Source organism: Athene noctua, chromosome 7 (genome assembly GCF_965140245.1).
Source record: "Athene noctua chromosome 7, bAthNoc1.hap1.1, whole genome shotgun sequence".
Taxonomy (NCBI): Eukaryota; Metazoa; Chordata; class Aves; order Strigiformes; family Strigidae; genus Athene; species Athene noctua.
This window is the reverse complement of record NC_134043.1, coordinates 13,906,908-13,929,189: the sequence shown is the minus strand read 5'-3', so window position 1 is coordinate 13,929,189 and position 22,282 is coordinate 13,906,908. Positions and strand designations below refer to the sequence as shown.

Genomic DNA, 22,282 nt, shown 5'->3' with positions numbered 1-22,282 from the left:
CCATGCGTCAGTTCTGCTGAGTGTTTAAATGGTGATTGAGCCAGGGTGCCCCAGAGCTGCATCTCTTTAGCAGGGTTTTCAGTGTGCAGCTAGAAGTAGTTAAACCACTAAAGCAGACCAAATTTAAGTTCTATGCACCAGCCTCCTGGGGTCTTCAGGCCAGTTCCAGTGGAGACTAAATAACCCTTCAGTAAGCTGCCCTGTTTCATTCTGTCATCCAAACAGGGACTCTAAATCCCAGAATGGAGTTTGAATCCAGCCTTAAATCCATTTTCTGGAAAACCTACACTTTCAAATCAAAAGCACTTTCCAATGTCACAACATTGCTGGTGGGGCACTTTTGAGACTAATTCACAGAATCTATTCACCAGATCAAAACAGTCTTTTTCATTTCTATTCTAGAAGTGGGTGCCACATGGTGGATTATTCCAGGTGACAGAGTGGTTGCACAAGATCATCCCTGGGCTAGTAAAGTCTGGTGGGGAGCACAGATGAACCTGGAGATGACTACAACTTTCTGAGCATGTTTAGTACATCCAGCAATTTTTCTCCTAAGCACAAGGGCTTCTGTGATTACCCTCAGGCCTTCAGGAGGTGCCATTTACTCTCAAGAGGAGCATATTCAGACTGACTTGATACTTGTACGGTTATAGCCCTGTACATCAGAAGACCTTAAAGTACTGTACAAAGCAAAGCTACTTCATCACTGGAGACCCTGAATAGAAAGGAGATCAAATAATCAGTGAACAGAGCAGTGGCAGCTCTAGGAACAAGATCTAGATCTTCAGAATAAGACTTTCATGGCCAGAGTGGGAAGCAGAGATTGTCTTTAAATCCATCACTTCTGTTTGCACAGTGTCAAAAGTGCGACTGGTTTGTTCATGCTGAATCAGGGAATGGGGGAAATACACTTCGAGTTCAACTTACGTCCAGGTGGCGCTGCACAGAGGTAGTCACTGAGGTCAGGAGGGCTGCATAGATGTGTTTGTGCAACCTTACAGTTATCAACGGCAGGGATGACCCTGCAGAGCTGGCATGGCATTTCATACAGTTCTGGAGCTGGAGGGGAGATCCCTGACATTTCTTGCTGCCTAGTGCATGGCAGTCATGAATGTCTTGACTCACAACCAGAAGTTTAACTGAGAAAAGGCTTTGTTCAGCCCAGCATAGCCAACAAGCCAGCAACTGGAGAAGTTGCTTGGGATGTAGGCGAATCATCAAGAAGGACTTTATTTCCCCAAATCAAACAGTAATTCAGCTTCACTGACCTCTTTCAGTCAGTGTTGTTGGAGCCTTTCTACTTCAAGTAAATGATTTAATAGCCATCAGGGTAAGGAGCAGAGCTGGCAGTGCAGCCCAGTGGTTGCTGCAGTCAGCAGGCATGTGGCTGTGAGAGGTGAGCTCAGGACTCTGCTCCAGCAGGTTTATGTGAAGCAACTGTTCCGTCAGGATGGACCAAGAGAGACCAGCCTCAGTGCAACCTAGGAAATAAATCCCTCGCCTGGGGCTTGAGGGCCCAGCAGCTGGGGTTTGCAAGCGGGATATGCTGGATTGCAGATGACTTCTCAAACAAGCCAGCTGTTGGCTACTCTGGGCAGACGGCGCGCCCTGTAGTCGGTTCCTTAAAACTCTGAAATATCTTTTTTTTTGTTGTTTTCTTTGTCCCAGCACAGAATGGAAACTTGCTGAAATCTCAGAAAAGGTTCAGAGAATGGGAAACGATTTCCCACCCATTTCTAGCCAGAAATGCTGTTTTCCTCCCCAGAAAAATATGTGCAGAAGAGAGAAAAAGTCCCAGAGCATCCCATAAGCACTCTGTCTGGAATCCTGCTGCACTCTGGTTTCTGAAGAATTCAATTTACATATGCAAGTTGGGTCGTCTAAACAGTTACCTTGTGGATTGGGAGTAGAAGAATGCAGCCTTGTCTTTCAGCGTGGATTTGAGGGAAGCATTAGTATTCCTTGAACTGCAAAGTTGATTGGCCCAGGGAGGGAAGAAAGAAGGGTCCCAGGACAGCGTCTGGTGCCAGAACAAATGTCCAGCATCTGTTGCAGTCTAAGACGTGTGTTGCCGCTGCAGAAGGGGAGAGAGGGGAATAAGGAACTGGTTATGCGAAGAGTGTTTGTAGTTTATTGCTGCTGCTTATTGATTAAGGGATCATCCTGTGTTTTTATGCTGCCCTCGGGTTTAATTTGATGATGGGAGGAGGGGGATTTTTCTGTACGCTTAGGGTGGAGTTTTGCTGGTAAGTGGCCAGGGAGAGGGACCGTTTTGATAACTCTGTATTTATCCCGGCACTTGGCCAGGGGATGCAGGGGAAGCGATGGCTCTGGCCATGTCTCAGTGAGGAAGGGGGGTGAGCCATCTGCAGCCCACGTGCCTTATGGGCTCGGCTGTTTGGAAGCAGATTCTCCCAATGTCCCTCTGCAGTCAAGATCATGATAACATGCTTGTCTGTAAAGAGATGCCTGAGATTTTCTTGCCCCAAAGGAGCCTCGAAGGAACTCCCACTGAGTGCCTGGCGTTTCCTTTCAGGAGGGCTTTGCTGCCGCTATTTCTAGTGTGATATGACATCTGAAATCTCCCTCCAGGAAAACCATCTCTTGTAATGTCCCTCTGATGGCCCACAGCCACAGTGAGTGGTTGGAGCAGGAACTTCTGCTCCTGCCTCCCACATGAGCCGGGGTCTGATCCAGCCCTTCAGCACAACAACGCTGGGAACAGCCATGGGAGTCAGACCACAAGCTGCCACATGTGTAAAAGCTGACCATTTGGCTTATCGCTGGCCTGTTGTGGGTAAATCTAAATTTGGGAAGAAAATCCCAGTTTCTGAGCAACTGTGGATGTGATAATTCATAGACACTGTAGGAAACTGCCAAGGAAACTTGTACCTTTTTACCAAGAAATCTGAACTTTCCTCCCAGCTTTAGGCTGGCTGCAGGACTGGGTTGGGACATTTGGCAGATGTGGGCAATGTCACTTGAAAATTCAGCCTTGAATTCTTGCTGCTTTAGAAACGGGGTATTTAAACCTCTCCAGGAGAGAAATGGCTTTGAGTTGTGAGCTGTGGCATTCACATTTACCCTGCAAAGATAATGCAGCTGTAAAGTCAAGGTTTGTCTTCTGAAATGTTATTCCAGGCAGTTATAAAAGGTTTCTTAAAATATCTGGGTTATATTTATTCTGTAGCATGTAGAGCTGAGTCTGTGACAGTCAGTGTATCTGGGTCTGTGTATGATATGGTATGGAAAAGCCAGTGCACACCTGTTAAAATACTGTGAAATGTATCTGGAATTGACTTTTTGTAAGAAGAGGCAGCAAGAGGCAAAGGCCTATGGTAATTTTTTTATTGTCCTTCATGGGCTGCCATCCACAATGCTACCACCTATACCCAGACCTTTGGGCTCAACCTTTGCTGCACCCTCCCATTCACATCTCCATTTTAATCTCCTCCTAACTCTGAGAGAGGAAGGGACAGTCTTTTGGCTTAAAATTTCCTGTGTCTTACTTCAGGCCAAAGGCTATTTTTGATGTTGTTTGAAATCTGAAACGGTTTTGAATTCTAAGAAGGTATCTTTAGTTTTTGGAAAAAGAAAAGTATCTTTAGTTTTTGCAAAAACAACAAAAAAATCAAGTTTCTTCCATTCAGAGCTAATTTGTTTAATATATACTGAATAAATAAAAAACAAGTTGTTAATATGTTCAAAAAATGAGTGCATAAATATAGCATATTTTCCAAGTGGGAAAGAATTTGTTTGAAAGTAAAGACGAGATATCTCAGACAGGGGTGCCTCTGGGTCACCCTTTAAATTCATATATATTTCGTGTTCCAAAGTCCTTGGAAGTCAGAGGAAAGCTCCTGATGGCTTTAATAGGTGTTCATTCAAGATGAGAGGTAGAAGTAGCATAGCAAATTGATACAGGCTGGGCATGCTGTAAATGTACTTGACTGGAAATATAATCAACACCAGAGGAGGCAACAATACAGAGTATTTCATGGAGTTGTCTTTTTTCTTGGTTTGCTGGTTGGGCTTTGGCCCATCACTTCTTTCTGAACCTGGGTGAGGAGTTTTCCTATCTCTCAGGAGTATTCAAGAGAAAGAAACTGAAGGTAAAAAAGTTCTCCATCTGGGGTAGAGAGTCACAGAGAAATTAATTTTAAAAACTGAAATGCTGGTAGATGAGTGGAATTAATTTTAAAATAATTTCCTACTTTTATTTCAATGTGTGACTTTGTTAAATTAATTTCAACCTATGATGATTTTAGGTTTCTGAACAAAACATCTTATAGAACAACAACAGAAAAATACCAGATTTATTTTTTTCTTTTGAGAGTGTTGAAGGGGATACTCTGACAGTTTGGAAACTTCCCCCAACATATTTTCCAAATGTCAAAAAAGTCTTGAAACTAACCCTGTTCGTTTTGATAAGTCAGCGTTTTTGAAGGGGAGATGAGAGAGGGAGTGCTAGTGATAAATCCTCCCGAGGCTCTCCATCTCTGTGTCTGAAAAATGGATCCCTCCTTCATTTACTTCTCTGGGCACAGTCACCGCTGAAGAAGTTGTATGAGGTTTTTCCTTTGAAACATCACTGGACCTCAGGCAACAGAGGTTTTTGCTTACGTATTCAAGTGGCTGTCAGTCAGACCGTATTGAACACCTTGCCTATGTGTACAGCTACACTACTGCTTATCTTTGCTGCTACCTGGTATCATTTAACATTCATGCTCAGTGTCCTTAGATCAGGCGATTAGGTCACACCAATTTTATTATTAAGAACAATCCCAGTACTGCTAATCTGATTTTGAATAATAATTTAGAAAAGATTCCCTCTTCCTAAATGCACTAGGGAGTGCTTCTTTAAGTGGTTAAACTCCTTTTCTGTTTGCCAGACAGTCCCATTCCGGGGCACCTTGGACAGGCTGTCATTGAGGAAAGAGGAATCTGCAGCATGATTTTAGGTCACAGCTTGCCCTGGAAGCCTGCAAGACCTGAGAGGCTTTTGTGTAAAGCCCAACCTATTGGACCTGCTATCAGACATTTCAGACAGCCCACAGTACTCGCAACATCTAAATTTGAGTGGACGCTAACACAATGAATATTACTGGTTTGGGGCTGGAGATTTCCCAGGCCAGCTTGCAAATCTGACAGCTTCCAGCAAAGTTTTACATGGGGAAAAAATGATGTACCTGTGTACAGCAGAGAGGGGAGCCCATGTTGGTTGCACTGCTAAAACCCAGGTTTCTGTTGGACATCAGGACTTCATCCCTCTGCAAATTAATGGCGACCAATGGCTGAACCAGCACTGTGGACATAAATCATGTGAAGGAACAGCGAGAAATGAGTACAAGGCTTTTCTTTCTATTTAGTAATTTATCAAGGGAAGTGGCACATTAATAAACAGATCTCCCCTGAGGTGTGGGAGTAACAGAGATAAATATGACTGTCAAATCTGGCCTGCTTCCTTCTGTTAGAGAAGGAGGAGACTGTGGGAATGCAAATGCAGAAAACAATATCTATATCTGGAAAGACACATATTATTTGTAGGACAGAAACACTGACAACTCAGCTGAGATGGAGCCCCATCGCACTTGGTGCAGCACATACAGAATAAAACACAGACGCTATCTAAAGTAGCTCATCTAAATAGGTGACACTGGGAAACAGGGACACAGAAAGAATTAACAACTTCATCAAGGAAGTATGGCTAGGGAGGACTGGGAACAGCACCCAGGTCTTTCCAGGTTGTGGCTCATGTATTGAATCAAGATGCCTTATGGCTGGAGTGAGGAAACAAAAAGATAAAAAAGTTCAGTTAGTTCAAATATTATTAATATGTTTTGGTCAGAGCACAGTTTTGATCATTATGATCTAGACCCAAGCATCCCTCATGTTGCTTGGTCCAGGGCTCTGGCAGGGCCCAGATTTCATGAACCAGATGTGAATTTTTGGAATGTTCCACTCCAGTCTTTAGGCAGAGCCAGCCTTTGCTGAGGGGAGTTCATTTGCTCATTTTGATTTTGCATCCACAGTGCCTCTACAAACTGGCTGCTCCTTTTCTGGCTCCCAGAGGAAGTGCTACTCGCCATGGCAGAACAGGGCTGGAGTCTGCCAGCTGCAAGCATTAGGAAAGTTTGAGTCTAGTCCCTCCAAATCATGGGACAGCTTTAACACTGAGGTGTTTTTTATAGACCACTGAGTGCTCTTTCTGTTTGCTACCTGATCCTTGAGTCGTGTTTTCTAGTATCTCCCTGCTCCATGAGGCTGCAGAATGTAGTTATACAAAATGCTATGTCCGGCATATATGCAACAATTTGACTTTTAGGAGAAATTCCCAATATTGTCAGTATTTCAGTAAAGGCATTGCAGCTGGCGACTCTTGAAGCTTCTTAGGTGTAGGACAGAAGTCACAAGAGTGATTGGTTCAAGTACCAACATAGCCTTGGACTTCCAGTGGGACCTCAGGCAAGTCCTTCATCTTATGAGAGGAAGGACATTATGGGTACTAAGGGGACGGTGGTACTAAACCCCATCGATTACACAACCCCCGGGCATGATAATGAACAGAACCACTTAGGTACATAAGTGAGTCATGTGGAGACTGGGAGACTGCAGCCTAGCCACTGGTCTCAGGGAAATGTTGACACAAACTTCTGCGAGCCAACAAAAATCAAGGAACTGTTTGGTCATGCTGGCAGGATATATTTTACCTCCTTGCACATCTCGTTCACTCTCTCACATTCCAGCACTGTCGTCAGGACAGAAAGTTTATGCTCTTGCAAAGTGCTGGGCTTGTATTTGGTGATATGCAACCAAAATCAGTCTCTCCAACCAACTAGAGGAAAATAGCTCATACTCCTGTCTGGGCAAGTTACTGTTTTATTCACAGTCTTCAACAAGATATAGCCATGGCAAGCTTTCTGGGGAGACCACCGCTAGAAAAGTCAGGTAGAAATACAGTGCTGTGCTCATCGAGGGAAGGAGCTGGAGCAGCTGAGCCCTCCTGCACTCCTGTGTGGATGACGGGGATTACCAGCTGGACCCCATGGCCAAGTGGCATTTTTTACCCTTAGAAATCTTTATTTAGAAAAAAGGCGACCTGAATGCTGCTCTCATTGCTTTGGAGGGATGAGTTGTTCCAGGCAGGGCTAGGACTTGGGCAGGCTATCTGGTACTCTGGTATCGAGAAACATTGTGATATGGCCCATCCCCAGCTCCTGTCCGTGCCACCCCAGAGGTTTGCAGGTGGGTCAGGCCTAGGCAGAGTTTCCTCTGGATGCAGTCAGTTGTTCCACTTAGCAGTGCTGAAACACCGGGGGAGGCCAAAATTGTACAGTAGTAACTCACCATGTATTGCAGATCCACAAACAGGACTGGCAGGGGTGGAAATTACTTCATGCCCAAATGATTGACAATTGCTAATAGGGTCCAGGCACTGGCAGGTCCCCTCGGAGGGGGAGAGCTTGAACTTTGTGCCTGAGCTGCCAAATTGGTTTTCTTAAAACTCTTAATTTACTTTCGGGGCTTCTGGAGCCTCGCCTCCTTCATTAATTGGATGGTCGGCATTGTGCTCGCACTCGTTTGGTTTCCGCTCTCTTCTCACACAAGCACACACACAATTTCCAAGGGCCGCCCTGGCTCTGACGTGCAGCTCTTCTGGCCCGCTGCTCCTGCCACCGAGTCAACGGGGACAACTGCGTTCATGGAAACCTTGCAGGGCCTTTTCCCTTTTAATTTTAAGTTAATCTAGTGCTGATGAAAGGGGGTGATGGACAGCCTTCCGTTTATGCCCCGAAGAGAGCGAAGCAAACGGGCATTCATGGTGCTGCCTGAGGCCTGTCATTCAGCGCCCAGCAGAGAGGAAACCTCCTGTCAAAGTGCAGCTGGTCCCTGCGGCGCTCCTGGCTCCTGAACATCGCACAGGAGTCACGAGTGCTGCAGGTCTCAGCACCTCTCACACCCCCACAAGAAGGGAGCAGACCACTGCTTTTGTCTGACAGTCTCTCTTTCCTACAGTGTCCCGGTTTTCGAGCCCACGGGTGACTCCAAGATTAAGTCGAAAACGAGCCCTGTCTATTTCCCCGCTGTCTGATGCCAGCATTGATCTCCAGACGATGATCAGGACCTCCCCAAACTCTCTGGTGGCGTATATCAACAACTCCAGAAGCAGTTCAGCGGCAAGTGGTTCTTACGGCCATTTATCTGCTGGGACAATCAGGTAAAGCTCTGAGACCGGCTCTGTTCAGCTGCATAACCATCCCCCCAAAAGGAGGGGTGATCCTCCAGCAAGGGAGACCTTCCCTTCCTTGCAACCTTTGCTTTTGGGCATTGGGGCTGCATAGTGTATTAAATAAAAGTCCCCATCTGGTTTTGCATGTGGAAGGGTACTTCGTGGCATATGGGGGGTGAATTTTGCTGGATTGGGATTATTGGTTACCAGGTTTCCAGTAATTACAGTATGATCATGCCTCCCTGCAAGCAGAAACAGAGAATAAATTTGTCTAACAAAATGCTTATTGTGAACAGTTGGACTGGTTAAGAAACCCTTTGATTTAAGAGATTGCCCCAAAGTGTTCTCCAAATTATTGGCCCACATTCTTAAAAAAATGTTGTCTGGGCAGATTGAAGAGCCTAATTCTAAAAACATATTTAAAACAAATCTAAGCCCTTGAGTAAAGTTTTGTTCAAATCTTAATTAAAAAGCACTTACATTAGGCAGCTCACTGTTGTCAATTTCTGCCGTGATTGCTTCACCCAAGTTTCACAATGTTATTATTCTTTTTATTACTTAACTGTTAAAAATGTTAGATCTAATTAACACTGATGTTGCAAAGCAAGGGTTTATAAAGATCATGCACTCCTAAAATTTGTAGGGGAAAACAGAGATATTGCTATTAGTAACTGTAACATTAATTTTATAAGTTACTTTATCCAGCAGCATCATTTAGAAACTGACTGTAAAATCAAGCATAACACTAACTTAAACAAATTGCAACTCCTTGGCTGGTAGTCATATTTTTCTAGTCTTCACCTGTTGTTGTTAGTTGGGCATACCTGTAGCATCTCATCTTATACTCAGATTTTAAGCTTTTCAAAGTAGCATCCACTAAAAGAAATTTTTTGTTAATATTTTAACAGTGTCTTAGTGGCAGGAATTAAATCCTTTCTCACCCTCTCAGACCCAAATCCTAGTAGCACTCAGAAAGTAATTTTTGGACTTTGCTGTAACATAGTAAAGCTGTGCAGCAGCCTGCCATCACACCTCATTTGCTGCAGTGTGTATTTAACTTCCACAGCTCTTTTACACTGTAGTGATTTTTGCCCTTTATTCTTTTGGTCAAGTTGTCATTAACTGGTTTGGAACAGAAATACTAATTGTATGGTCACCAGCAATAAGTATTTTCTCTAAAAGCAAAATTGGAAATGAAGTGTGTTGCTAATTATGACCCTGTTCTCTGAGCACTCACACCGTGGGCAGTTTTACTCATGCAAGAGAAAATACCATTAGGGTAAAGGTTCAGGGTAGCCACCTCTTAAAAGTGGTAAATAATCAATTTTTGGGCTGAGAGTCTGTGGTTCCTGCATCAGCCACCTAGTGTACAAGGAACAGGGCATCTCCTGTGTTTCTCCATCTCTGCCAAGGGGATTCACCCCTGGGAATGAACCCCTTCTTTTCCAAAAGCAGAACTTCATTTTTAATGCTGTCGACTGCTGCATCCTGACTCAGACCTGTTGCCCCCCGTTAACACCCAAGCAGCCAGGAGCTGGTGGTGTTTCTGGTCACCGCTGACCTAGATCGGAGCTGAGCCAGTGACCTACATATGAAGGGTGACATACGTCAGCTGTCCCCTGAGCCAGCACTCCCCTCACCTGAATGCAGAGTAAATTGTATGGTTTTGGACTATGTTAAATGGATAGTACTTCATCCCCACTGTAATCTGTGCCAGCTGAGCCAGGTGATGCTGGTTTTTTTATATCCAGGGTAGCATAACCCCAAGGTTGCGAGTCTGCTGAATAGGTGTGCCTAGGAAAACCCAGGAGCCTTGGGGGCTGCAAAGCCAGATGTGTCCAAGTCCCATCCTCTTCTGCACTCCCTGCCAAGGGCTTTGGTTGTTTTTAAACACAGGAAGCACAGAAATTACAATCAGTCCAATACATGGGTCAAAATGATTCACAAGTTTGCTGAGGTGCACACGAGACGAATCCTGTCTTTGCAGTAAAGCAGGCTGTCAGGCTTATCGTGGCATTGAAGGCATCTAACTGGGGCATTGCAGCCTGTCTCCTGGAGTCTCCAGGAAGCCAAACTTGAATCAGTCGCTAGTTAATGTGATGAATATTGTTTAAAATAACTCCTCATTGTTTTTCTTCCTCCTATTTCTGCAGTCCAGCATTCAGTTTCCCCCACCCCATTAACCCCGTGACGTACCAGCAGATACTGACCCAACAGAGAGGCCTGAGCTCAGCCTTTGGACACACTCCTCCCCTGATCCAGCCATCCCCGACCTTCCCCCCACGGCAGCACATGGCAGTCATCTCTGTCAACCCACCGCCGGCACAGATCAGCAGCAACAGCAACTGCATCTCTGACTCCAGCCAGGTAGGAAGGGCCATCCTGGCTCTCTGTGCACAGCATACAGGGAAATAGAGGCACAGTCATCATGGACTGAGCACTTCCCTTCATGGTGGCTGTGGGTTCTTTTTACTCAGACTCCCCCTTTACATCGCTTTTTCTTCCTCCTGGCAAACCATCTCTGGACTAGTCAGCCAGATTTTGCACCCACTTCCCTTCCTTGCACACACACATACCTACCCATGCAGGGACCAAAGGCCTTGATCCATCAAAACATTGAACATGATATGCAGGGTCATCCCAGGCAGCAAATCTCCTTGAACACGTGTTATATGCTGTTGAAATCGAGGGAATTCTGCACATGCTGGAGTGTTTTGCCAGTTGAGCACCCAAGCACTGTGAACCAGGCTTTATCAGTTTCTTTACAAATCCCTCCTTCCTTTTTCCTACTGACATGAATCATGCCAGTGTTTTTAAAACACCTTATTCCTTTCCTCTTTAACAAATAAATGCATCCTACCTAGGACCTCTAGCCATTTTACTTATTGTTTCTTCATTTTTAGCAGTGCCTCTCTACGGTATCCACGCTGTTGATTTTTACTGTTAAGGTTTGCAAAACCAGAGGCCAGATTTTGAAAACTAGGAATGCTACAATGTGTATGAAATCCCACAACTCAAATGTGTCCTTTCAAAGACCTGTGAGTTCACACAGGCACACGTATGTCTGCACAAGCCCTCCCCATTCACAGGGTTAGTGAATATGTCTAGCACATGTTTAATCATTTTTCCTTCCTATTTTCATTCCTTGGAAGTTTAAATTGCAGTTGCTTTCTCCCCAGAGACTTATTTCACCTCATTTCACACCCGTTTCAAATTGTTGTTTTAGTTGTATCATACTGAACTTTTCAGACTGGTTTATTGTTTTAGGGCTTCTCATGGCTGCTGTGCTGCAAACTCTGTTTGTTATTGAAGGTTATTTGATTGATTGATTTTGTTTTCTTCTTAGGAACTGGCTACCAAAATAATGTGGCTGGCAGGAATTATGCCTCTGTTTAATAACTTGCAGGACCAATCTTGAGCAATTAACAAGAGTGTATTTAAAATGTTAATGTTCCAATTTTATGCACATACAATGGGATGTTTTTTCTCCTGAAGTTGTTCTCATTTTTTAAGAGCTTAGCAAAATATACACAAAGCCTTTCATGCACCCAGCACGCCAGAGCCCTCACATGTAACCAGAGCCCCCCACTCCCCCCAGGAATTCATTTTCTCAACAAATCATTTCATCGTATTGAGAAATAAAATCCTAGCTTGGGTGGGGGTTGCATAAGGTTTTGATGCTTGGACAGGGACTGGATTGCTCTGAAATGGAGTGACAGCAGCAAGGCCAAGCTCCCTGGTAAGCTTGCAGAAGCTGATGCTGCCTTTGATGCTTCCCTTCTTCCATCTCTCTGCCTTGAACAAACCCACACAGGCTAGGTTTTCATGTGAAACCCGGGCCAGCAGGCCAATACCGTGCTGTCCCCTGCCACTTCTGAAATTCAATCTTGTTTTTAAGTTAATTTTAAACGAGGAAGTGGGTTGCAGTCTGTCTCTCATCCCAAACCCCAGTGCCATATCTCATATGGTTTTCTTTCCTAGAGCAAGCAGAGCAGCGAGTCAGCCGTGAGCAGCACAGTCAATCCAGTAATTAACAAGCGCAGCAAAGTCAAGACTGAAGTCGAGGGCTTGCCCCCAGCATCCCCAACCACACAGGTAACTTCCTGGTGCAAGACATGTTGTGGGGCCAAGGCATTGAGCTGCTGGGTCTAGTTGTCTTTGAGAACGATACTTTTGGCACCTTTTGCTGCAGCTGGGAGCAAGGCATCAAAGTCTGCCAGGCAGGCAGGTGTCTCCTGGAGCATGAAGCCCAGCAAGGCTCAGGGCAGAGCTGCAGTGACTTAGTGAAGCATTCAGTGGGTGCTTGGGACTCGGCTTGCTGTTGCTGTACTTAGATAGGAGAAAAAGAGGGAGGGAATATTTCAAGTGTGCTAATTTAAAAATGATACCTGAATTTTCTGTACTACAAAGCAAGCAGCATTAGTGACTCAGAGCAAACATAGATTATGAGGGAATCTTGCATGTAGGTAGAAAGCTTGCAAAAAAAGGACGACTTCTGGATTCAGCAAGGATTGCTCCTAGAAACATCCTTTACACTGGTGACACAACATTTGACACCAAGAAGGGCCCAAAGGCTTTTGCTTTCTTTCCAGAGCTCTGTGATTGCAAACTGTTTAATGGCTGACAGTATCCATCTGACCGTCCTTTATCACAACTGTAAACTATCAGGAGTGCTCTGGGCACTTCATTTTCATGAAATATTAGGCTGTGTTATTGTCAAGTGAATGGAAGAGTTGATGACAAATTTCTCCTTCTGCCCTGGTTCAGGAGCAGGTCTCAGCATGATGCATGGGGACAACAACGTGTGCAGTCATCAGGGGGCTGGTAAAATTGATGAAGATAGCATATCAGGGAAAGATAAACATGCTGTAGTCAGCATGATTAGGGCAAAGAGGCACCTCTCTGGAGCTTTGAGTTTAGGAGCACATCTACACGCTGCTGCAAAAGCATATGCCCCGAAAACCAATCTGGCTACCACCCAGGCTAATAGGGCCACGTGTTTATTTCTTGCAGCAAATGAAAAAAGATTTGAAAACCATCACTGCCTTTCTCAAAGCATCTGTAGCAGAGGGGCTGTGGGACAGACAGCTGCTCACTCAGTGGCTGTCATCCTCCGTTCTCTGCTCTGATGTGAAGAGATGTGCACCCATCTGCAGGGAGCACTTGGATGGCATCAGCCCAGCTCACCCCTGCAGCCCTGCCCCAGAGTTTCATCCACTGGGTTTTATGGTGAAATAAGCACTAAAAGAAGGGGGGGGAGTAAAGTGGTGCAAGGAGGTTTGATTAGAATAGCAATGTGAAATTAAGAGAAAGAAAATACACACTGGTCATCTAGTAATTCCTAATGAGGAGATCTGTGATGTAATAACCCAAGGGAAATGTAGGCTACACGTCTTGCAGCATTTCAGTATTGACTGGGAAATTACTGGAAAGTACCTTGTAAGAGACAGCCCATTCTTGGCAAGGAGATCAGGTTAGAAGTCTGAATGTAGTGGGTGTCTCCTCTTCAGTTGGTCTAAGTGACAGCAGCTTGTTAAATTTGGAGATTCCTGTTCTGCAGGGGACTGTGCTGAAAAGTTGAGTTACAGTCAGTTAATTATTGATTGATACATTTCTTGCAAAGTATGAAGCTCATCCATCCCAAAAAAAGCATACATGTGTGTGTACATAAAAAGCATACATTTTTGTTTTGGAAATGCTGTACTGGAAACGCCTCGTGAGTTGTGGTTTGGGTGTTTAAAATCCTTGGCTAGACAGTATCTCCCATGATGGCTTGTGCTATAAAAAATACAATCCAGACAAGATTTGTGGGACACAGTGGAGCACCCAGCATGAGGGTCCTGAGTTACTGTGCTCTTACAATGCCCCAATAGCTTCAGTAGAGATTCAGATTAACATTGAACTAGCCAAAAAATGAAACAAGTCAAGCCTCTTCAACAAATTAAAATAGTTTCAATTCCTTTTTTCCAATAGAAAGTATACAAATTTTGACAAAATAAGTTTTCGAGTAGAAAATTTCATTTTTCCAGAGACCACACTTTGCATGGAGAGAAACATTTCAACACAAATAATCTTCACAGATCAACCAAACAGGAATTACAAGAAAAAGAAGCTGCTGTTTGAACTTTCTCAGACTATTGCTCTGGGCTCTGATATAGTTTGAATCTCCAGAAGTCATTCTGTAAATTACTACAGCTTCTTGTCCCAAGAGCCACCTTACAATTTTTTTTTTTTTTTAATTAAGAGCTAATTAAATCAGATCTCTTCCTCTACATATCTAAACTTTTGAATTTAAAAGTCACAGCTGGCATGTATGTCATGAGCTAGTTAATGAAAACTGTTGAACTTTCATACGGTACATCTCACTTTCCAAGCCATATAATGCCATCAAGTCATTAATCATTGCAGTCTCTCAGTAGGGCATTGGGAAGGTGTTGGTGGGGAAGGAGACAGCAGACCGAAGGTCCATTTGGGCAGGTCAGAGGCAGTTTGAGATGGGTCTGGCTGTGTCTGCACCCTTATGGGGCCAACTGGAGCATCAGATTATGAGTAACAGCATCTGATGTGGTCAGTCACCCCAGACACTCCTGTCTAAAGCTGCCCTGTAGGTGGGATGCTGGGCAGTAGTAGTAATTGAAAGGAAAGGGAATGAGGGGGGTCAAAACCTGCAGGGTTTTTATTGTTAAATTCCCGTCCCAATATTGGCTGCTGATTGCCTTGTCTGTAGTGCAAGTGTCCAACACACACAGAGCCGACAGTTGTCCTTACCTCTGGATTGTACTAATTATGTTGTATGTTACACTATTGTGTAGGTGCCAATGCTTGAATCCTCATAGCAGCCATAAAAAAATCTTCTGTGCTTCATTTAGCACTGAGAAGATGGCAAGACAGAGAAGTTAAGGAGAGAGCTCACAGCATGCCCAGCATTAAACTAACTCATTTATGAGTCCAGAGCCCCTGGAGCTCCACTCTGCAACCCACTCATCATGGGGTCTTCTCAAATTTGTTGACCTCAGAGGAGTGCTTTGGGGGCTCACAGCTTTGTCCCTGTGGAGCACCCTGAAGGCATAAATCTTTGGGTAAGGGTTAGGCATAATTTTCTCATCTATTGAAAGATGCAGAAAACAGGACCCCCCTTTCCCAACCCATGTCAGATGAGTGCAGTAACCACTAGGATTTGACTGCTCTGTGGTTTCTTCATGGTCAGTATTTCCCTACTTCCCCCAGATCAGAAGTTTTGCTCCAGCAGAGGACAAAACCAAAGGTCAAAAGCCAGCCTTTTCCTTTCTCCAGCCTTTCCTGGGACTGCCCGTGGTCTGGCTGGAGCCAGCCACTGCTGCAACTGTGGCTTCAGGGTGCTTCGTGTCTTGTCATTAACTCTGATCCATCTCTACCAAAACTCTGTAACTCATTATTTCACAGTAATCAAGGATGTTATGTTGCCACAGTGAGCATGGTTTTGTGATCAGTTCATACTTGCCCTGTAATCTATGAGTGACGGAGGAATTTAGATGAAAGAAGTTCACCTTATACAATGCACCGTTGTGTGTTGCAGGAGCATCTGACAGACCTGAAAGAAGACCTAGATAAGGATGAATGTAAACAGGAGCCTGAGGTTATTTATGAGACGAACTGTCACTGGGAAGGGTGCACAAAGGAATATGACACTCAAGAGCAGCTCGTCCATGTGAGTAATGGTTGGGAGGAAACCCCAGCAATAAATTTGGGTTTCTGTGTATTTGTCCTCATTTTTTATCACTAGCTGCTGTACAGCTAGAGCTCACTCTGGGAGCCACTAAAGGTGCAAATCAGAGATACGGTGTGTAAACACTGCCAAAGCAGGTCACTGCTCCCTGAGGAGTTTAGCTGCACGAAGCCTCTCATAGATTATTTGATGTTTCTCTCTTCTCAGCTGCTGAGGCTGCAGTTTCAGTCTCCGTTGTGCATGACCCAATGGCAGAAGGCTCTGTGCAAAGGACCTGATCACAAAACAGAGAAGAGCATTGAGCCCTTCCCTCTTTGCTGGCCATATTCAATGAGCTTCCCCACACACCTACACCAGCTATGGGTCAGGGATCATTCATATTTTCCCCAGTCCTTGTCCAGGCCATGAAAGCCTTTTATACTGCTGTGATGTGAGCTGTGGGGCCATATCTCTTAGAGGCTGTTGACCTGCTCAGCTCATGCCTCCCACAAAAACAGAGCACTTCCAGAGTTTGGAGACGTGCTCCAATGTCTCCATCAGGGCCCAAAATATAGAAAGTGGGTTGATTTTTTAAAAATTGGAAATAGAGCTTCTATGATCACAGTGATGTCCCCAAACCAGTGTCAAAACTCTCTGAAGGATGCCCAAACTAAGTTATTAATCAGATTTTCAGTTCTAATTAATTCCAAGAACCTTTTGTGTGCTTTTCTTCACCTGGGAATCCACCATTTGGTTTCCTTTGGATGCTGGGGTCATCAAATCCCTCAAACTTGGAGCAAGTGCCTGTGAAATCAAACATGATCTGTGTCTGAGCCCCATCCTGCCCGCAGCCCAGCGCCCTCTCAGTCCTCATTTTGGGTTTCTGGTGTGAGCCCCATTTGTTTGAAGCCAGCCCAGAGCTGCTGGGAATTCACCAGCCCAGCAACCCTGCTGCTTGCAGCAAAATGTTGGATTGAAAATTTTTTGTGACAGGACTCGCTATCTTCTCCTTTCCCTTTAGCCTTTTGCTGCCTTCCTCAGACAGGTTCCATGCCTGCCAGGGGCCACCCATGTGTGGCTCACGTGTAGCCCTCTTCCTGAGGGCTCATGTCAGCTCTCACCCTTTTTTATATCTCTTAATTTTAGTCATGTTTAGATGCCACCAAGTAGGCATCAGTCTCAGTTTCCCCAAGCTCAGCATGCAAACATTATCATAGCCCAGAGGGACCAACTCTGAATGATAATTTTGGGCATATGCTCTTCTTCCATCTAAGGCTAACACCTGCCTGCCTCTGCCAGAAGTCACTGGTTCAGTGCAGCAAGTCCTTGAGAACAGACAGATTTGGAAATGGCTTTCAGGGCCAAATGAGTGATAAGGTGCTTAATGGGTTGCACATTGCATGCCACAGGGCGTTGCTTTTCTGGGGTTAAACCACAGCAGCCCCGTCAGATAGGCAGGGCTCACATTTGTCCAGCAGTGTTTGCATGTTTCTCTCTCAGATGTAAGAAAAACTCTTTAATTGTGCCCAGAGCAAAGTGCAGGGCAGATCCAAGCAGCTCAGCACAATTTATTTCCAGAGAAAACCCAAAGAAAAATATTTGACAAAATGTCCAAGATTTTCCTAAATTTGGAAGGTTATAAAAATGGAGGTTTCTGTACTATGATTACTAGCAACATGGGGTTGTGGATTTGGGATGCCCAAAATATACATGTAAATGAAATACAGATGTCGTGGGCCAACTTCTGAGAAGGTGGCATCCCACTGTGCATGGAAAAACTCTAGTTTGTGTGCAACGTACCTGGGTGTGAAGGGTCCGTTCTCCATACCACAGTGAGCAGTGTGCCTGTGGGAGAAGTGCGTGTCAATGGGGAGCAGCAGAAGTGAGGACATATTTTTGCAAGCACCACTGCTGCTCCCAGCCTCAAAGGTCACACTCAATTTGAGAGAAGCCCAGGCAAAGCCTCTGGCCAGGTGGGGGTTTCATGGGGGCTATGTAGCCATAGCTGAAGTGTGGTGAATTGTACAACTGCTCCTCCACCGTGTGATGGGAAGCAGATGTTGCCCAGAAGTGAGCTGATATGCCTGAAGGGGGATGACAGTCCCTCTCCCATAAATGTGTCTTCCTCTGGCCCAAGCAGAACCTAACAGGTGAGCCTGCGCACTCCCTCCCTCCTAGCACTGCCATGCATAGTCTTGATTGCAAGTCAGACTCCCACACAAACAGAGCCAGGCGATATATCTTTCCCATCTGGTCTGGACGTGGTTTAGTGTGTCCTTAGGTCTCCTGGGGGGTTCACCAGATTTCCACCATCTGAGGCTAAAATCTTACACTGATGCCATGTTATGAAACCAGAACTATAGGCAGCTGAGCTCCAAACCCATACAAAACCTCTCCCAAACCTAGCCTACCTTGACCCTCCTGACAAATGGCTTTGGCTCTCAGTGTTTACCCGTGGTGCCCAAGGGATCAGCTGAGTGCCATGCACCTCTGCTTGCCCCTGGGTAGACTTGGTGCCACAAGCAGAAGGTCCCTGTCCCCAAGATTAGGCCACAGCACATGGAGCGTTGGGGCTGGATTCGGTAGGGACTTTGAAGGTTAGTGACTCTGTTTTAATGTGGTTCTGTGTCCTTGGGCTGCTTCGCCACCCCGAGAAAGTCTGATCCTGAGCCACAACATGTGTGCCTGGCCTTGGCCGGGGGGTTGAAGGTGGAGACTGGAAAAAAATCTCAGCGCAAAAAAAACCAAAATCCAAACCCAATGTGGTTTATTTTAGGATTTCCTGTCAGTGAATGTCTGCTGAAAACACAGGAGCGAGGACAGGCATTATTTTGGGCAGCAAGACCCCATTCAGAGAGACAAGGCCACCACAGGAACAGTGTTGCCGATGGGCTGGTCTCTGTCTATTTTTGGCAGGACTTCATCTGCCCTGGGCTGGGAAAAAGTGACCCTCATCTTCCTCCCAGGGTGGATGAAGGCACCATTCTGGGTCTGGGTTTTCAACACCCCAGCACAGGATTTCACCGACCTGAGCAATTAGCAGTAATTGAGGCTGCTGAGTTTTCCTTGGCGCATAGCTTGCAGATGCTGTCATTTCCTGCCAGCCGCCAGCACAGGAGAGCAGGTGGATGTGTTAGGGCCGTCGTATGGGCTGGCGTGCAAGCAGGCTTAGAATCATAGAACTGTAGAATCATTTAGTTGGAAAAGACCTTTAAGATCACCAAGTCTAACTGAGGCTTGTCTCCTCCTCCCCCACATCCTCCAGCAGTGCCCAAGGAAAAGGATCCCAGCTGCGTAAATGCGGCACAGGAGGGTTTGGCAGAGACAAAAATGACACTGTCATCCTACCCAACAGTGGCATCAGGCAGACCAGGAGACGCTGAGAGGGCTCCTCTCTCCCTGGCACCATGGGTCCCTGTTGCTTTTGCAAACCTCCTGTTTATATCTTTTTTGGACCCAGTGCCTGGTGTGCTGGGTGCTGTGCGCGTTCTCCTGCAGGCCCCACCAGATTGCGGAGCTGGCTCCCATGTCCCCGGTGTTATCTGTGCACCTGGGGCCCAGGTGCAGTGCCTGACCACAGGCACTGGGGAGGGAACGGCTGGCTTTCAGAGCACCCTGTGTGCTTTGCTGGCATCAGCTCTTCCAGAAGTGACCTGCTTCTCCCTTCTCTCCTACTAGCACATCAACAATGATCACATCCATGGGGAGAAGAAGGAGTTTGTCTGCCGCTGGCAGGACTGCACGCGGGAGCAGAAGCCCTTCAAGGCTCAGTACATGTTGGTGGTGCACATGCGAAGGCACACCGGAGAGAAGCCACACAAGTGCACGGTGAGCTGGCAGGGACACATGGTGCATCTCAGCTTGGCAAGTAGGACACTGGACTCTGGTGGTCACATGAATGTGTGTGCAGACACAGGCATGGCTTCAAGCAGTGATCTCCCAGGGTACCTGCTGGCACCCAGCTCAGGGCCAGTCCAGCTCTCTATGTCCAGGTTATAACTACTTGCAGGTTACATGCTGGGGATGGGGCAAGTGGTCAGGAGGGTGGTTGACGTGTTGGTGGGCAAAACTGCATTTCCTTGAGGAAAATTTGTTCAGCTCTACCAGAGGGATCCAGAGTGACTCAGGACAAGTCCACCTGAGGTGGAAAACCAGCCAATTTAGTTGCTTACATCCAAGAAGGAAATCCAGTAACCCCATACTGTGCAAAACCACCTAACCTTGGTGGTGTCTAATCGAGCATCAGCCAGTACTGCTGCTGGGTCTGCAAGTTTCCCTCACCCAGGTACTCAAGTGTGCACACAAGCCTTCCAGCCTGGGGAGCTGGGCTAACACCTCCTGCCTCTGCTTTCTTAATCCAGAGGTGAGGTCAACTCCTGGGTGTTTAAACCCCAAGAGGAGCTCAGTCCCCAGACTTCCTACATGCAAGCAGCACTATGCCTGGTGTTAAACATGGCCTGAGGAAGAACATGGGGTGCTGTTTTGTATCTCAGCCCTGTGGGTACAGGTTCATCTAGCACATGGGGGAGTTAGGCTCACCTCCTCAGCCTTGAGATATTAAAGCCTATATCTGCCCTCACACATGGAGTCTTCCACTGTGCTGCTGTCAGATGTGGGGCAGCCAAGGATGCCTGATGGCGGGCACAAGAGAGAAGCATGCTGTGGAGTTTAGTGGCTGTGGCCAACTTTTAGGAAAGGAGAGGCGTTCACCATCTCCTTCCACATATGCTTCAGCTCTTTTCCCTCCCAAAGGTCCATCCCTATCTTTTGATATCCTCTGCTCCCTGCCTTCTCCTCCTGCCAGTTTTTCACACCTCCTCCACTGTCAGCATTATGCCATTCCTCTCCCTGGAGTCTCAGATGAGTGTCTCTGCTCAGCAGATGTCTGAACCTTCCTCCCATATCTTCCTCCTCTTCTGTTGCATTAGTCACTTCCAGCCCTGCTCCCTCCCTGGCTCTGCCCCAGCTCCTGCTTACAAATATTAGGATATGTATGATTTGCTTGCTGCATGACTCCTTTATCAATCTTCCAGCCCTGTGTTCATTTAATTTAGAGCATAAGCTCCCCAGGGCACAGGGCCATGTCCTTTGTTTTAATCTTCTTAAGCACTTTGCCCAGTTCTAGTGCTTTACCAATCTTCCTTAAATGTACCAAGGAATATTGATCGTTAGTGTGTTACAAAGTGAGTAGTGAGGGAAAGTCTAGCCCTGCCCTTGCAGGTAGAGGGACTCAGAAGACAAAAAGCGTCAGGGACTGCCTCCTTCTCAGTGCTGTAATGGAGCAGGAAAAAGCACCACCACACAATCCTGCCTCTTTCAAGCCTCAGTTGTGTCACACTGGAGCAATGCCACAACTGTGTGTGTTTGAGTCTCAGGTCATCCTCTACCTGCTGGAGAACTGCAGCCCCCTCATGTGTGATATGTTGCAGCAAGTCTCCCCAAACTGGAGTGCCACCGGTTTCCAACTGCCTGGGATACATCGCAGCTCTGCAGACTGTGCCCTTCTGTGGCAGAGCATTCCTTGTTCAAGTCTGGCAGTGATTTTTTTAAAGCACCATTTGTTTCGGACAAGAAGTTTGTGGTGTACAGAAAGCTACAGATGAGACCAGTTGCAGCCTGGGATTCGGATAAGGTTTATTTCAACAGATGACAGACAGAACTCCCACTGACATAATCAAATCCACGCGTAAGAGTGGGAACAACTGCTTTGAACATGCACAGGCTGCTTTACTGAGAAGCTCTTATTTGAAAATGTGGTCTCAGTACTTTTGCTCTTAATAACTGCATTCTTGTGTCAGCATCCAGTAAAACCAAAATGGACACATGAGTTGCCACATGCTGAGTTCCCTTTGTTTTCCAGCAAGTGGAATGATGTATTTCGATAACTGTAAGCGACTTGAGTTGTAAAGGACTGTTTGCACAGGGCAAGAGAAGAAGGAGGTATACTGTGCTACCTCAAAGTTGTGGCATGTTCTATGGGCCAGACGGACTAATAAAAGTTGTCTGAGGAAGGGGAACTGGATCCATCCCACTCCAACAAAGCTGTGGAAAGAATCAGCTCTTGCAGGATGTTCCTACTTTTGCCCTTATTTCCTTAAGTTTGCCTCATGTCCACCATCCCTATGCTAGACCTTAAAGAGAAGCTTAAGTAACCCTACTTCTTTTCCAGCGCAACAAAGTTATATGAGATCAACCTGTGCCTACTTGTTTCATGGGTTTCATGGGCTGCATGTTTGCCTCACTCCGTAGCAGTGCTGGCAAGTTGTATGCCCAGGGAGCACAAGGGGACAGGTACTGTTGCTAATGCATGTAGCTACCTTTGTCCTCTGCCCAGAAGGGCAAGATCTCTGGACACAAAGGACCAGTCA

The 22,282-nt window shown here is 46.0% G+C and overlaps 1 protein-coding gene across 1 annotated transcript in view; it reads left to right on the top strand.

The window, feature by feature from the left end:
- GLI2 (GLI family zinc finger 2) overlaps positions 1 to 22,282 on the top strand; it is a 195,808-nt gene that overhangs the window by 157,852 nt on the left and 15,674 nt on the right. The window contains exons 6-10 of the mRNA XM_074911578.1: positions 8,017 to 8,218; positions 10,384 to 10,597; positions 12,212 to 12,325; positions 15,786 to 15,917; positions 19,593 to 19,742. Coding sequence (XP_074767679.1) covers positions 8,017 to 8,218; positions 10,384 to 10,597; positions 12,212 to 12,325; positions 15,786 to 15,917; positions 19,593 to 19,742 — 812 coding nt within the window. The remainder of the gene's footprint in view (positions 1 to 8,016; positions 8,219 to 10,383; positions 10,598 to 12,211; positions 12,326 to 15,785; positions 15,918 to 19,592; positions 19,743 to 22,282) is intronic.